This window comes from Athene cunicularia (genome assembly GCF_003259725.1).
Source record: "Athene cunicularia isolate RWA chromosome 26 unlocalized genomic scaffold, athCun1 chr26_part2, whole genome shotgun sequence".
NCBI classification, from domain to species: Eukaryota; Metazoa; Chordata; class Aves; order Strigiformes; family Strigidae; genus Athene; species Athene cunicularia.
In genome coordinates this window covers 1,853,604-1,866,155 of record NW_020799137.1, presented here as the reverse complement: position 1 = coordinate 1,866,155, position 12,552 = coordinate 1,853,604, and the positions used below count along the sequence as shown (strand labels likewise).

The following is a 12,552-nucleotide window of genomic DNA, read 5'->3' as shown; positions in this document are numbered from 1 at the left end:
GGAAAACCCCATCTCCTCGTGCTCCTCACTCTGCATGTCCTCTGACTGCCATTTAAAGATCATTTCTGGTGGTGGCAGCCAGCAGCTGCAGAAATGTTATCACTGAACATATGAAGTTGATTTGCATATTACCCATCTTCTACTTGTATCTTTACAGGGTGGAAGAGAGTACATGCATGCCAGTAACTCTTCCCTGGTGTGGTTTTCATTGTAGCCCCCTCAGTTCCCAAAAATCTCTCTGTGGTGGCTGAAGGGAACAACACAATGCTCATCTCCTGGGGCAGTGTTTCTGGAGAGCAGGACGACTGCCAGCTGTGGCTGCGGGATCCCAGGAACAGCACATTTCCCCGGCGCCATGCCCTCAGCAGAGGGCAAGTGCAGCACCTCCTCCAGGGGCTGATCCCAGGGAGGAACTACTCTGTCTCCTTGAGCTGTGTGGCTGGGCCCTACTGGAGCAGCACCAAGCCCCTGGCAGTGCCAATGGGTGGGTGTGTGCTGCTGTGTGGATGGGGGGAGTGCAGGCTGGAAGGGGTGGAAGTGCCTGGGTGGCTTCAAGACTGGATCAGCCCTTGGGTGTCAACAGAAGCATGGGAAGTCTTCATGGTGGGAGATAAGGAAAGCCAGCAAGATGTCCCTATGGTAGCCATCAGCTCCCTAAACTAGCCCCATCACAGAGATTTCCCATGAGTTTGTGGCCTGGCTACCTGTGAAGCAGAGATCTCCATTGGTCTGCTTCTCTTACGAAATATCTGCTCAGGCCCTGTCCCATTTGCCTTGTCCTGTGGCCCTTGGCACAGAAGGCTCCCAGGTCACAGATGTCCAGCTCTGCTCCTCTCTCATTAACCTAGGGACAGGCAGTAGAGGACCATAGTGACTCCTGGCTGCTGCATGGGCTGAGGTTGGGATTCTCCTGATCCAGTAAGTTCAGAGCCTGCTATATCTCTCCTTCACAGAGCCAAACCCTGTGGAGGATGTGCAATGCCTATCAGAGTCAAGGAGTCTATACTTGAACTGGACAAGCTCTCCTGGAGATGTGGAGGCTTATGAGGTGGTGACAGAGAGACTCTCTGATGGACCTCCCACCTCCAAGTATGTCATGAGCATCCCTACAAGCAAGGCCAGTCTGGAGGGGCTGGGGCCAAACTCATCCTACCAAATCAGTGTGAGCACAGTGGGCATGAATGCAATGAAGAGCCAGGCTGTGACTCTTCTCTGCAACACAACAGTGGAGGGTGAGTTCCCTTCTTTCTCACAACCTTGTCACAGAACCAAGGAGAAGACCCAGTGTTGCTAATTAGACTTGGGGACTCTTCCAGATTCCTGTGAGCCCTATGTGGTCCTGCATTGAACTGCAGTGGGTCAGGGCTCTGGGCAGTGATGCTGGTACCAGTCACAGGCTGAGCAATGTGTGGTGGGTCTGTAGGAGTAGAGACAGACTAACAGACTGTGCTTGCTGGTTCCCCTTCCAGCCCTGCCTCCACCCCTTCGAGCAGACATCTTCCAGGTGGAGGCCAGCTCCACAGTTATCATTTCATCTGACCTGTTCAGCGAGGAGAATGGCCAGATTGAGTATTATGGTGTCGTTGCTACCACTAATGACTCACGTAAGTGCCCCTTCACATCCTAGTCTGCATTGGCTTCCTGGAGGGCAGCAGGTCCCTTGGACGTCACTTTGAGACTACCACTGTCACCTTGTACATTCCCCTTCAGTGCTGAGGCCCACCCAGGAAATCATGTCCAGCACATGGTATGACCACTATTATGGGACAGAGGACTCCTACCTGGCTGTGCTAATCCCCAGTCCCTTCCATCCGAGCCCCAGGAGCTCCACCGAAACCTGGCGAGTGCCAGTGGGAACAGAAGAGTGCGGCCAGTCCAGGGCAACATGCAATGGGAAACTGAAAGCCAATGAACAGTACAGGTGAGAGATGTCAACACCGCTCCTGAGGGGAAGGGGCTGGAGGGGAAAAGGGACTGCACATGTCCCTGCAAGGTGCCGCCATCTCTCTGGATGTCACCTCATCCTCCCCAGACCCCCAGGGGTTGCTCCACTAAGCAGCATTTGAGGAATGAAAGGCCTGGCATACCAGAGAGTGTTAGACCGTGTAAGTGGGCAGGGAGAGGGAGAGCAGAAGTGAAAGCTGAGGCTGACTGAAGGCTGTACATGTTGCCTTGGGAGATGGGCAGTTGTCCACCTCCAGGGTAAGAACTAAAATGGCCGCTGTTATTTGCAGGACTTTTGCATGTGACTCACAGCCACAGGCAGACTTAAGTAGTGTCAAAATGAAACCCATTGGGAAACATCAGTTCAAGTGGTGCCTACACTACTGGGGGTTCAAAGGTTGAGGGGCATGAATGCACAGGCTGAGGTTCAAGTTCTCCACACACAGAGATCACAATAGTCATAAATTCAGAGTCTTATTTGACAGTAAATAGAATCCAGGAACATGAATGTACAAGCATACATATTTTGTAATAGGGTACCTTTAAAATAGTTGATGGTAAAACAGGTTTACTACTACAGAGAAAGAATTCTGTCTTTAGTCAGTCCTCTGTTAATTTAGCAGCTCATGATCTCATCAAACAGGGACTGTATCCCCAGACATTTCTCTGACAAAGGGATCCCCCAGAATCTGGAAGGTTGTCCCACTTCAATTTAAAGAAACTTACAGCAAGAGTGGCCGACTAGTGACAGAAGTGGCTGATAGTGTTGGGAAAAGAGAAAGAAGGTAGTGAAAGGGTGTGTGCATGAGAGAGACCTTGACTTTCCCCTATGAGTAAGTGAGAAGTAGATCTGCCCTTAGGTTTTGTGGTGAGTGGAGGCAAGGTCCCTGGTGTGGGTTTGGACCTGCTGGCTCTCCTTCTTTTCTTCTTTTCTACTTCACTCTCTACTTCTGCTATGTGCAGTCTGCACTTACATGAAAAACTTAGGTTCTTATAGAGTCGTTTTAGATTTACATGTTGCCAAACAGGGGCTCTTAACATAAGCTGCTGTTTGGGGCAGCACTGGCAGAGAATAGAGATTGGTGTTGCATCATGAGAGTAGGAAGTGGCTGCTTCTCCTGGAAAAAAAAAAAAAAAAAAAAAAAAAAGAAAAAAAAAGAAAAAAAGGAGTTTCCAGAGACCCATTCCCTTGGAAATCCCACCCAGAGTAGGATAATCAAGAGCAAAGAGCTCTTTGGGCTCTCCCTAGGTGCTGTATTTGAGATTGACTGCCCACCAAGCCCATCTATTCCCCATTGCTAACAGCTCCTGCCTGAGTCCCGCTCAGGCAAGGCAGGGCAAGCCTTGGTGCTTAACTGTGCTCCAGGCAGCACGGCTGAGGCAGGGGACAGTCTGGGCAAAAGCTGGGTCTGTGCTACAACACGTTGGCTCAGACCAAGATCTGCCAGCAGCCTCGAGGGGAGTTTCACAACAGCACAAACACTGGGAGACCCCTCCACCTCCCAAATACTGTCCAGTGAGTCCGCGAATGTGTATCTGCCCTCCCTGCTTCCCAGCTGCCATTTTCACTCCAACATCGACCTCCTGCAGGGTAGCAGCTCCTTCAGAGCTGTTAGATTGTCATTAGCCCACCTACCAGGATTCAATAACGTGTACTTAAGTGTCCAGTTACTCAGGACTAGAAGACCCTTTAGCACCTCTTCACAGCTTGCTTTCAATTTGTCTACCCTAAACAATATTTATCCTCAGTAGGCTGTGCTGCTTTCCTCCTTAATCATGAGTAGTGTGGTGAAAAGCAGATAAGGCTGAGCCCATCTCCACACAGAAAGCCAGCCCTTCCTATCTTTCAGTGAGTTATTTATCCACAAGCCCTTCTCTCTCATGCCGTGGCATCTGCAGAATCAATTCCCAAAGAGGTCTTTGCTTTGGCAGCCAGGTCCAGGGTGCTGCCAGGGGGACTCTCTGGGCTCCACAAACTCTTGGCTGCTAAAATGCAAAGCTACCTTTGAAAGTCTTACCTTGCGTTTAGGGCACAACAAGACCTCCCCTTCCAAGTTACCTGCTCAGAAAGAAGCCAGCTCTGCAGGGAGCTGTGAGGCTTGGTGTGCACACTGCTGGGAGGAGGATGTGGGGCAGATCTCCATGGGGAAAAGGATGCACCAGCCACTTCGTGTGCATAAGTACAGGTCAACCCAGTTAATGCATTGACATGAACTGACAGTGACTTAACCCAACTTGATTTTCCCTACTTACTGTTGCCTTTCCCTATTTGTGTCCTATAAGAGAGCAGAAACTTACTATTTGTCTCTGCAAATAACCCTTCAGAGGAGAGCTATTTTCCACTTGTGCTTTCTGAACATTTTCTGGTGTTCTCCCAAGTGCAACAAATGTCCAAGAGGCAGGAAAGGGAAGAAAGAGCGTTTCCACATATTCCCTGAATCCCTACCAGAAAACCAGCTTCTTCCAATACAGCATTTCAAAACAGAGGCAGATGTCCTATTCCCTTGGGTCTTCCTGCTGCTGGCTCCATGGGTGCTGTGCTTAGTTCAGATTGCCCCTGACAGCAGGGCTCTGCTTTACCCTAGGTTCAGCATCGCCGCCTTCACCAAATACGACCCAGTAGCTCCTGCAGTGACATTCACCATGTTCTCAGGTAAGATGGAGAATGCCATCTTCCCTACCTGGCTGTGTAGGTTAGAGATAATTAACAACCTGACAGTTGGCAAGCCAGGGGGAGATCATAGGCTGTCGCAAATAAATAGAATAAACTCAGCCATTTACTAATTCTCACTTCTGTCCTCTTTTTTATTCCAGCTGCTGGATCTGGTGCAGATGCAACTCCACTCTCAATGCCAATAATCGCTGGAATCATCGTGGGATTTGTCTTGACACTTGGAGCTATTTTTGCTTTGATCTACTGGAAACAGCTCAGAGCAAAGAGGTGAGAATGAACCATCTCTTACCTGGTGAGTGCAGGCTGAGAAACTCAACCTTCAGTGGCAGACCAGGAGGAAGACCAGTGAGAGGGTATAAAAAGAGATTTAGGCAAACTAGGACACCTGATAGTGGTGCTGTGCCTGGCAAGCACAGAAGCAAAAGGCATCTGCTTGAGGAAGAGGGTGGCTGCCCGTGTGCAATTAATTCACAGAACCCTACACATGTGCAAGGCAGCGTGCCTAATGTGAGCCAGCAGCATGCAGTGTGCTCACAGCATCTGTCCCTGCGCTGCAGGGATGAGTAACATCTCCCATACTTTGATTCTAGAACCAAGAAGAGCAGTCTGCCCCAGGAAATGGAGACCTACAGCTTGAGGTCAGTGCTGGCATCTTCCCTCTCTGTATGTCCCCACTGCAGGTCCAAGAGTCCTTCACCTATTTCCTTTCTCATGCTTTGACTCAGGAAAATATCCAACTCTGTATTGCCTCCTTCAGTTATTTTTTAAATCTTGGGCTTTTCCATGTTCAGTATTTGTTGCCCAATGCGTTGTCCACACCTCCTCTGCAAGGCTTCTGCAGTAGGAGAATAGCCTCATCATCCTGAAATCCCTCACAATATTTAAACAATGCTCTGTTGGACCCACTTCCCTGGGCAAAGACATGGGCTATAAACCTTCCCTGTGTGTGTGCATCCAGGTACTGCAGGTCTCAAGGCTGGGCTGTCTCATTGGCCACCTGACTGGCCTGCCAGACCTCCCAATAGCTAAGGCAAGTTTTCCTCTGGACTTCATTTCATGCAGAAACGTCCATCGGCCAATTCCAGTACAGAACTTCAAGCAGTACTATGAGATGAAGACAGCAAGTGCTAACCACGCTTTTTTCCAGGAGTTTGAGGTGAGATGAGACTCCTGCTAGAGATGAGACTTAATTTCCCGTCTAGGTAGCTTGTGCTGTTGGATGGCCTGTATGAACTCCTCATCTCCAGGGACAGTAACCCATCTCTGTAGCAATCCAGCCACCCTACCAGGCAGCCTTGGAGGCCAAAGATTGGATGGACACAGTGCTCAGGCAATTCTTTTGCTCAAAACCAGTTTTATTCAAGTTCTGCTGGAAACACATGTTGTCTGTGGCATGAGGTGAACTAGCACTGTCCCTAGCTGCTGGTGGACAAAGCTGAGGGACCCAGGCCTGGACTGGGGGTGAAGATGCTGAGTGGTGTTGCAATAAGATCCACCCTGACAGTGTTAGAAAAGACCCTGCAGCCAAAAAGAAGGTAGAGGAGCACTCTCAGAGCTATAGGGCCAGGCTGTCAAATTCACCTCAGGTTGCCTTCACTGCATCCCACTGCCAACATGTGCAGGCTCTGAACTGTTCTGCTGAGGGCACCTTTGGAGGTCCCATCAGCGATCTCAGTGCGTCCTCAATCACCCTTCTCTGGCCTTCTGAATGAGGACAGAAGCTCACGATATTTCTGTTTTCTCAGCACAAAATGCTCTCAGCTTCTTGGTAGATTTCTGATTCCTGAGCTTTATTTTCCCCAGTATTTGTTCTTGAGCTTGTTTTCTTTTAAATACAAACAGTGCTGTTGGAAAAGGCACTGGGAAAAACCACCTATGGCTCAGACTTCACAGGCCATACTGAGGGAGGAGTAGAGCAGTTTCTCATCTGTGGGTGACCCTCTTTAACCACCAGACAGAGCCATTGGCCATGAGCAGGGAGCTGTGTTATCATGAGCTCTCCAGAGAGGCATTTGTGCTTATCTTCTTCCCGGTCCTACAGGAGCTGAAGGAAGTTGGGAAGGAGCAGCCAAAGGTGGAGGCTGAGCTACCAGCGAATGTCTCCAAAAACAGATATCCCCACGTGCTGCCATGTAAGTGCTGTCTCCTCCTTCCTCCCCCCAGCATCCAGGGTGGGAATTTACACTGCAGAGCACAGGGACGGGCTCACCTTGCATCGCTGCAGCATTCACAGTGCCTGTCTCCTTTCCTGGGAGAAGAAGGAGCCTTGAAATGGGCCTGTTTCCATTTTTCTACTGGAGACTCAAGGCTTAAGGGTTAATCCAGGACTGAGCTCCTCCAGGAGGCTGCTGGGTGAGCCCAGCTCAGGGATGGGTCCCAGCTGGAGACCAAAGAGTGTCCCATGGCTTCTCCAAGGAGCCCCATGATACCAGCTATGCTTTCTTACCCCCTGCTAACCCAGCTGGCAGGCAGTGTTTACCTCTCCAGGGAGAAGGTGCCTGGCTGAGCACAGAGCCTCACTGCTCACTGCATACATGGACCTGCTGGGGCTTCTCCCAGTGTGTTACCCAGGTGAAGTGACCATGTCTTGGTGGGGGGCTGCCTTGGGGTGTCACGTGTGTGTGGTCTCTTTCAGATGATCACTCTCGGGTCAAGCTGAGCAAACTGGGGGAGGATTCACACTCGGACTACATCAATGCCAACTTTATGCCTGTGAGTGCCCGTTTGCCTTCCCCACAGAGACATGGCCACGGGGCGCTGTCAGAGAAACTCTGCCTTGATTGAGGCTGTGAGGGCTGGTGAGAAAGAGCTGCCACTGAAGCCACAGCTGGCACAGGATGGCAAGGAGGTGGGGGTGAGGTGGAGATTCATAATTACCCTTTAGCTGGGATTGGTGGTGATCATCAGACGGCAAGTGCTGCGAGTGCAGAGGTGTGAGTGTGGGGAGACTGGCAAGGCTTTCTGCTCTCTTCTTGAAGACTATCCTATCCTCGTCCTGTCATCTCCCAGCTTACTGCCCTGTCTGTCTGCCTGCTCTTTCTCCTTCTGGTCTGTGCAGCTGCATTTGAACAACCCTGGAGCTGTGCCCACATCCCCCATCCGGGAGATTTTTCCAGGTAACAGGCAGGACACACAGCATGCATGATCGGGTGTGTGGATCTGCGGGGCATGTGTGTGTCACAGGGCCAAAGGCAAAGAAGCATCCTGAGACCTTGCATGCTCACCCTACCTTCAGCAATGTCTGGGGAGCACATGAAAGACCCAGATCTGTCTTGCCCTGCTTAGTCTGAATGAGGAACTACTTGGAGGGAAATAGTGGGGGTCACGTCTTTATTCCAAATATGCAGAGAGCATATGCTGGGCCACACATGCTTCCTGAGAAATCAGCTGCTTCTGAGATCAGCTGCCTGGGAACTGCGTCTGCATGGGCTAAGGGCAACAGGCATTTCTCCCTCTACCACAAAAGCAGACCAGGCACTGACTGTGTCCCAAGGCAGGATCCACGTGCCTCAGGAACTTGCCGACTCCTCCTGTCTGCCTCTTGCTCAGGGCTATACATCCCAGCAGGAGTTTATTGCCACCCAGGGGCCCCTGAAGAAAACGATAGAGGACTTCTGGAGGCTGGTGTGGGAGCAAAACGTCTGCAACATCATCATGCTGACAGTGTGCATGGAGAATGGGCGGGTAGGTCAGCACTTCTGGGCTTTCACTTGCCAGCCTCAGTTACGCCCAGACCTGTTTGTGTGAGCTGAGCCCAGGGCTGGGTTTGTGCCCAGGGTGGCTCGAGGGTGAGCATGGGCCACACAGCTTCCCTGACAGGCAGTCTGGCGCTTACAGAGGCTGATGTGTGCTGCTCAGCATTACATTGGGATAGGAAGGGGCAGAAGTGGGGCTTAGCTGGAACCATGCCCATCACCCTCAGATATTTCTGCAGCAACTGAAATTACCACTTGCCTCTGGATGAGACACTTCACATGGACTGTTCCCCCAGTCTCCAGAGATGATGAGACCCACACAGGTCCTTTCCTCTGGAGGAGGCTGAGATCCAAATGAAGGGGAGGTGGGGGAGAGCCATGCAAAGCTCCCACTGGCAAGAGGAAGCACCCTGCCTGCTCCCTGAGACCTGCCCTGGCTCCCTGAACAGCTGCTGCTCTCCAGATGCTTCCAGGGAGCCAGGATGTCAGCCAATGGGACCTGGGCCCTCACTGGTCTCACTGGAACCCCATCCTGCCTGTGCTCTAGGTCCTCTGTGATCATTACTGGCCATCAGAATCTGCCCCGGTCTCCTACGGGCAGGTCCGGGTCCACCTTCTGATGCAGAGCAGCTCTGAGGAGTGGACCATGCGCGAGTTCAAACTGTGGCATGTGAGTAAGGACCCAAGAAGGTTCGGGGGCCTGTCAAGGGCTGGGAGTTTGCATGGGATGCAGTGACATTTCTCCTCTGTGGTGGTGGCATAATTTCCTTTCCCTGCCATTAGAAGGGTTCAGAGAAAACCCAGTCCCCAGAGTAGAAGCCTGTCACTTCAAGCTTGGTAACACAGAAGCATCCAACATGTATCACCCCTGCTGTCCACCCTTGCTCTCTCCTTTCCACATCCCTGCACTGGGACACAGCCTCCAGCTTCAGAGGCGTGTTTCCTGGCAGTCAGAGGCAGGTCTCCTCCCTGCCACGTCCACGTGCCCCACGATGGCAGGGGGCTGTGGGGGAGGACAGCAGAGCAGGAGCCACCAGGCAGTGCAGCACACCTGGCGTTGGCGGTTCCCTGCAGCTAGTCTGGGTGTCCCCACGTCCCTGGCTGCTCCCAGGGCTGCAGAATGCAAGCTTGTCCCTGTGCCCGTGGGCTGCACACCAATCACCAACACCCCCCTGGCAGGAGGGTCTCCAGGCAGAGCGGCATGTGTCCCACCTGCACTACACGGCATGGCCTGACCATGGGATTCCAGAGTCCACAACTTCCATTATGACCTTCAGAGAGCTGGTCCGGGAGCACATCCAGAGCACCAAGGATGCGGGGCCGACACTGGTGCACTGCAGGTGAGGCTCTGCTGTGGGGGATGGCAGGAGGTGAGGACATGGGGGTCCTACTTGTGCACAAGATGGGAGGGAAAGCAGCACCTGGAAGACAGAGCTGGTCTGTAGAGAGCCTCCTGCTTGGGTGCTGGGGATCACAGGTCTGTTTGCAGCCTGACCCCAGTTGCAGGGGACAGGGCAGCTAGACGTCAGCAGCAACCCAGGGCAGTCTGAGCAAACCCTCAGCCCCATGGGGTGCTGTGACCAGTGCCTCAGGGTGTTCTGACCAGTGGCCCAAGGAGCAGCCTCAGGGAACCATGTCTAGCAGCAGGAGGAGAGGCCATCAGCTGTGGGGTCAGGCGATGTTTAACCCTTGTTGTCTGTGCTCGCAGTGCTGGGGTGGGCCGTACAGGTACCTTCATTGCCCTGGACCGGCTGCTGCAGCAGATGAAGCAGGAGAAGGTGGTGGACACATTTGGGGTTGTTTATGCCTTGCGGATGAACCGTTACCAGATGATTCAGACTCTGGTAAGACTTCTGCTCCCTCTTCCCCCAGACCCCTTGCTCCATGGCATAAAAGCTAGCAGGGCTGGCAGACAGATGAGCTGCCTGGCCAGCCCCGGCACTCCCAGGCTGGTCCCCAGCCTGGCACTGTGTCACGGTGCTGCTCAAAGCAGCAGCACAGCTGGAATGGAAATTGTTCAGCTCTGGGGGTCTCCAGCAGCTTCATTCTCTGCTAGATCCATCAGAGCAACAGAGTCGCAGAGCCCTCCCTGGAGACTTGGAAATCTAGGAACAGGATCAGGCCCTTTGCAGGCAATTCTTAACCCACACCATGTTGTTGGCCTGTGATGCTCCACAGCCCATCTAATATTTCCAGCAGTCAGGGCTGGGACAAGGTGTCAGTTCTGCTCTTCAGGACAGATAGACAAACCCAGTGGAGGGATTAAGGGCCTCTGAGACTGAAGTAGCCAGGTCCTTTTGGGTATGAATGTAGGGGTTTTAGGGCATGAATGTAGGACACCCTCTGCCTACCTGGCAGTGCCAGACCTACCCTTTCATGCTGTCTGTGTGGTGCAGTGCTCTACATTGCTGTCTGCCTTTGCCTTCCAGTCCCAGTATATTTTCCTGCACAGCTGTATCCTGGAGAAGATCTTGGAGGAACCACTCCTGAGTTTATCACAGACGGAGAGGTAAGGGCCTCCTGTGTGTTGCCAGCCACTCTATCCACAGCCCCTTCAGGTAGCAAGCTGGGATCCTGACCCCAGCTTGAGCCTTGGCTCCAGGACAGAAGGATGGCGAAGCCCAACCAGCCATCCCACTTGGTCTTTTAAGGTGATGATCCCATGGCTGGTTGTTCCCGACAGCATGGGGAGCCCAGACCAGAACTAGGTGTGAGTCACTGGGCACGCTGAGAGGACTTGGGGGATCACATCCTCCCTTCCTCCGGTGCCAGTCTCTTGGGCTATGCCAATGACAAAATGCTGCAGAGATGTCCTGGGGAAGGCATTTTGATCAGCCCCTGACTCCACAACCCACAGGGATGCCCTAGAGATAGGTTTGAATTGGAGGGGGTCATGGCAGCTGGGTGGCCCTGGGATGTCCCTTCTAACAGAGGCCAAGAGGAGGGATCACAATCAGGCTGGGCATGGCTTTGCTCACCTACCTTGTTGTCTCTGAGGCTACATCTGGCAGTCACATACCTGTCTTTATGGTCAAATTGTCTCCTCCCTCATGCAGAACAGCATGCCCTTGTCTCTGCTGTATCTTGGGAGTGGGCCCTGGGCTGTGACACACCTGAGACCTGCCTGGACCCCAGCATTTGGGGGATGAAGATCTGCTCACAGCCCTGTCCACCTACTGCAGACACAGCCTGGATGCTACTGAGTTTGCTCAAACTCACCCTTACCCCCAGTTTCTCTCCCCAGGTCCTGCCCCATCCCACTGAAGAGCTTTGCTCAGCACTATGCCCAGAAGGCGGCCAAGTCCCATGTGGGCTTCCTGAGGGAGTATGAGGTGAGAGCTGTCCTGGGCAGGGTGAGGGTAGTACTGCCGTGGCCATGTGCACTGGGGGAATCTGGGGAGTGATTGCACCTGGCCAGGCTGGGGGACACCCAGTAAGTGCTTCCTGAGTGGGTCCCATGCCCCAGTTTTCACACACCTGGCTGTCCTGGCAGTGTCCCCTCTCCATGGCATTGCATCCCCAGGAACATAACTCCTTTATGCATCCTTCACTGATCAGAGTCTGTCCATGACTCACCCCCTCCCAGATCCCATGCAAGGTAGGGACCTCACTGAACACCATTCTCCTACAGCGTGGAGCAGACCTGGCAGCCCACCCACCCTCAGAGGTGGTCACATAGCACCCCTGCTAAGGTTTCTGCATGGGCAACTGTAATCTTCCCTCTGCTGAGGGCAGGTGATCTGCTTCTCCTGACCCTTCCCTGCTCACTGCTTCCACCACTCTTTCACTCTGACAGACTCTTCTAGAGGTTGTCAAGGAAGAAGCCAGCTCTGCAACACCATCTTCAGGCAACCAGCAGACACGGCCGTCTTCCAGCATCCTCCCATGTAAGTGCTGTGACACCTTGCATCCTCTTCTTTCCTGCACTTGCGTGGAGCCAGGCTGCACCAGGGCCGGTGCTCCACAGTACAAGAAAATATTTTGACACACTCCAGTGAGTCCACCAGAAGGCTGCCAAGGTGTTTCAGGGGTGGAAGCACATGATGACTGGGACTGAGATAGGTGTGTTTGTTTAGCCTGGAGAAGAGAAGGCAAAGGGGAGATCTTATTTCAATCTTCAGCTACCTGCTGGGAGGGCACAGAGAACATGTAGTCTTCTCAGGGGTGCACCATGGAAGGGCAAGAGGCAATAGGGATCATTTGGAAGGGTAAGCCAAGTCAGTATAAGGAAAAAGAGTT

General features: G+C 52.7%; 1 protein-coding gene across 2 annotated transcripts in view; it reads left to right on the top strand.

Annotated features, from left to right (window-relative positions):
• Positions 1-12,552, top strand: part of LOC113489030 (receptor-type tyrosine-protein phosphatase V-like) — a 36,600-nt gene that overhangs the window by 16,464 nt on the left and 7,584 nt on the right. For both annotated transcript variants that reach the window (XR_003400004.1, XM_026864514.1), the window contains exons 17-33: positions 215-484; positions 954-1,232; positions 1,470-1,604; positions 1,711-1,921; positions 4,530-4,597; positions 4,759-4,885; positions 5,209-5,256; positions 5,681-5,774; positions 6,660-6,750; positions 7,254-7,330; positions 8,168-8,302; positions 8,861-8,983; positions 9,493-9,653; positions 10,022-10,157; positions 10,743-10,822; positions 11,558-11,645; positions 12,110-12,200. Coding sequence is in view for 1 of the 2 variants with exons in the window: in XM_026864514.1 (XP_026720315.1) it covers positions 215-484; positions 954-1,232; positions 1,470-1,604; positions 1,711-1,921; positions 4,530-4,597; positions 4,759-4,885; positions 5,209-5,256; positions 5,681-5,774; positions 6,660-6,750; positions 7,254-7,330; positions 8,168-8,302; positions 8,861-8,983; positions 9,493-9,653; positions 10,022-10,157; positions 10,743-10,822; positions 11,558-11,645; positions 12,110-12,200 (2,214 nt within the window). In the remaining variant the exon portion in view is untranslated. The remainder of the gene's footprint in view (positions 1-214; positions 485-953; positions 1,233-1,469; positions 1,605-1,710; positions 1,922-4,529; positions 4,598-4,758; positions 4,886-5,208; positions 5,257-5,680; positions 5,775-6,659; positions 6,751-7,253; positions 7,331-8,167; positions 8,303-8,860; positions 8,984-9,492; positions 9,654-10,021; positions 10,158-10,742; positions 10,823-11,557; positions 11,646-12,109; positions 12,201-12,552) is intronic.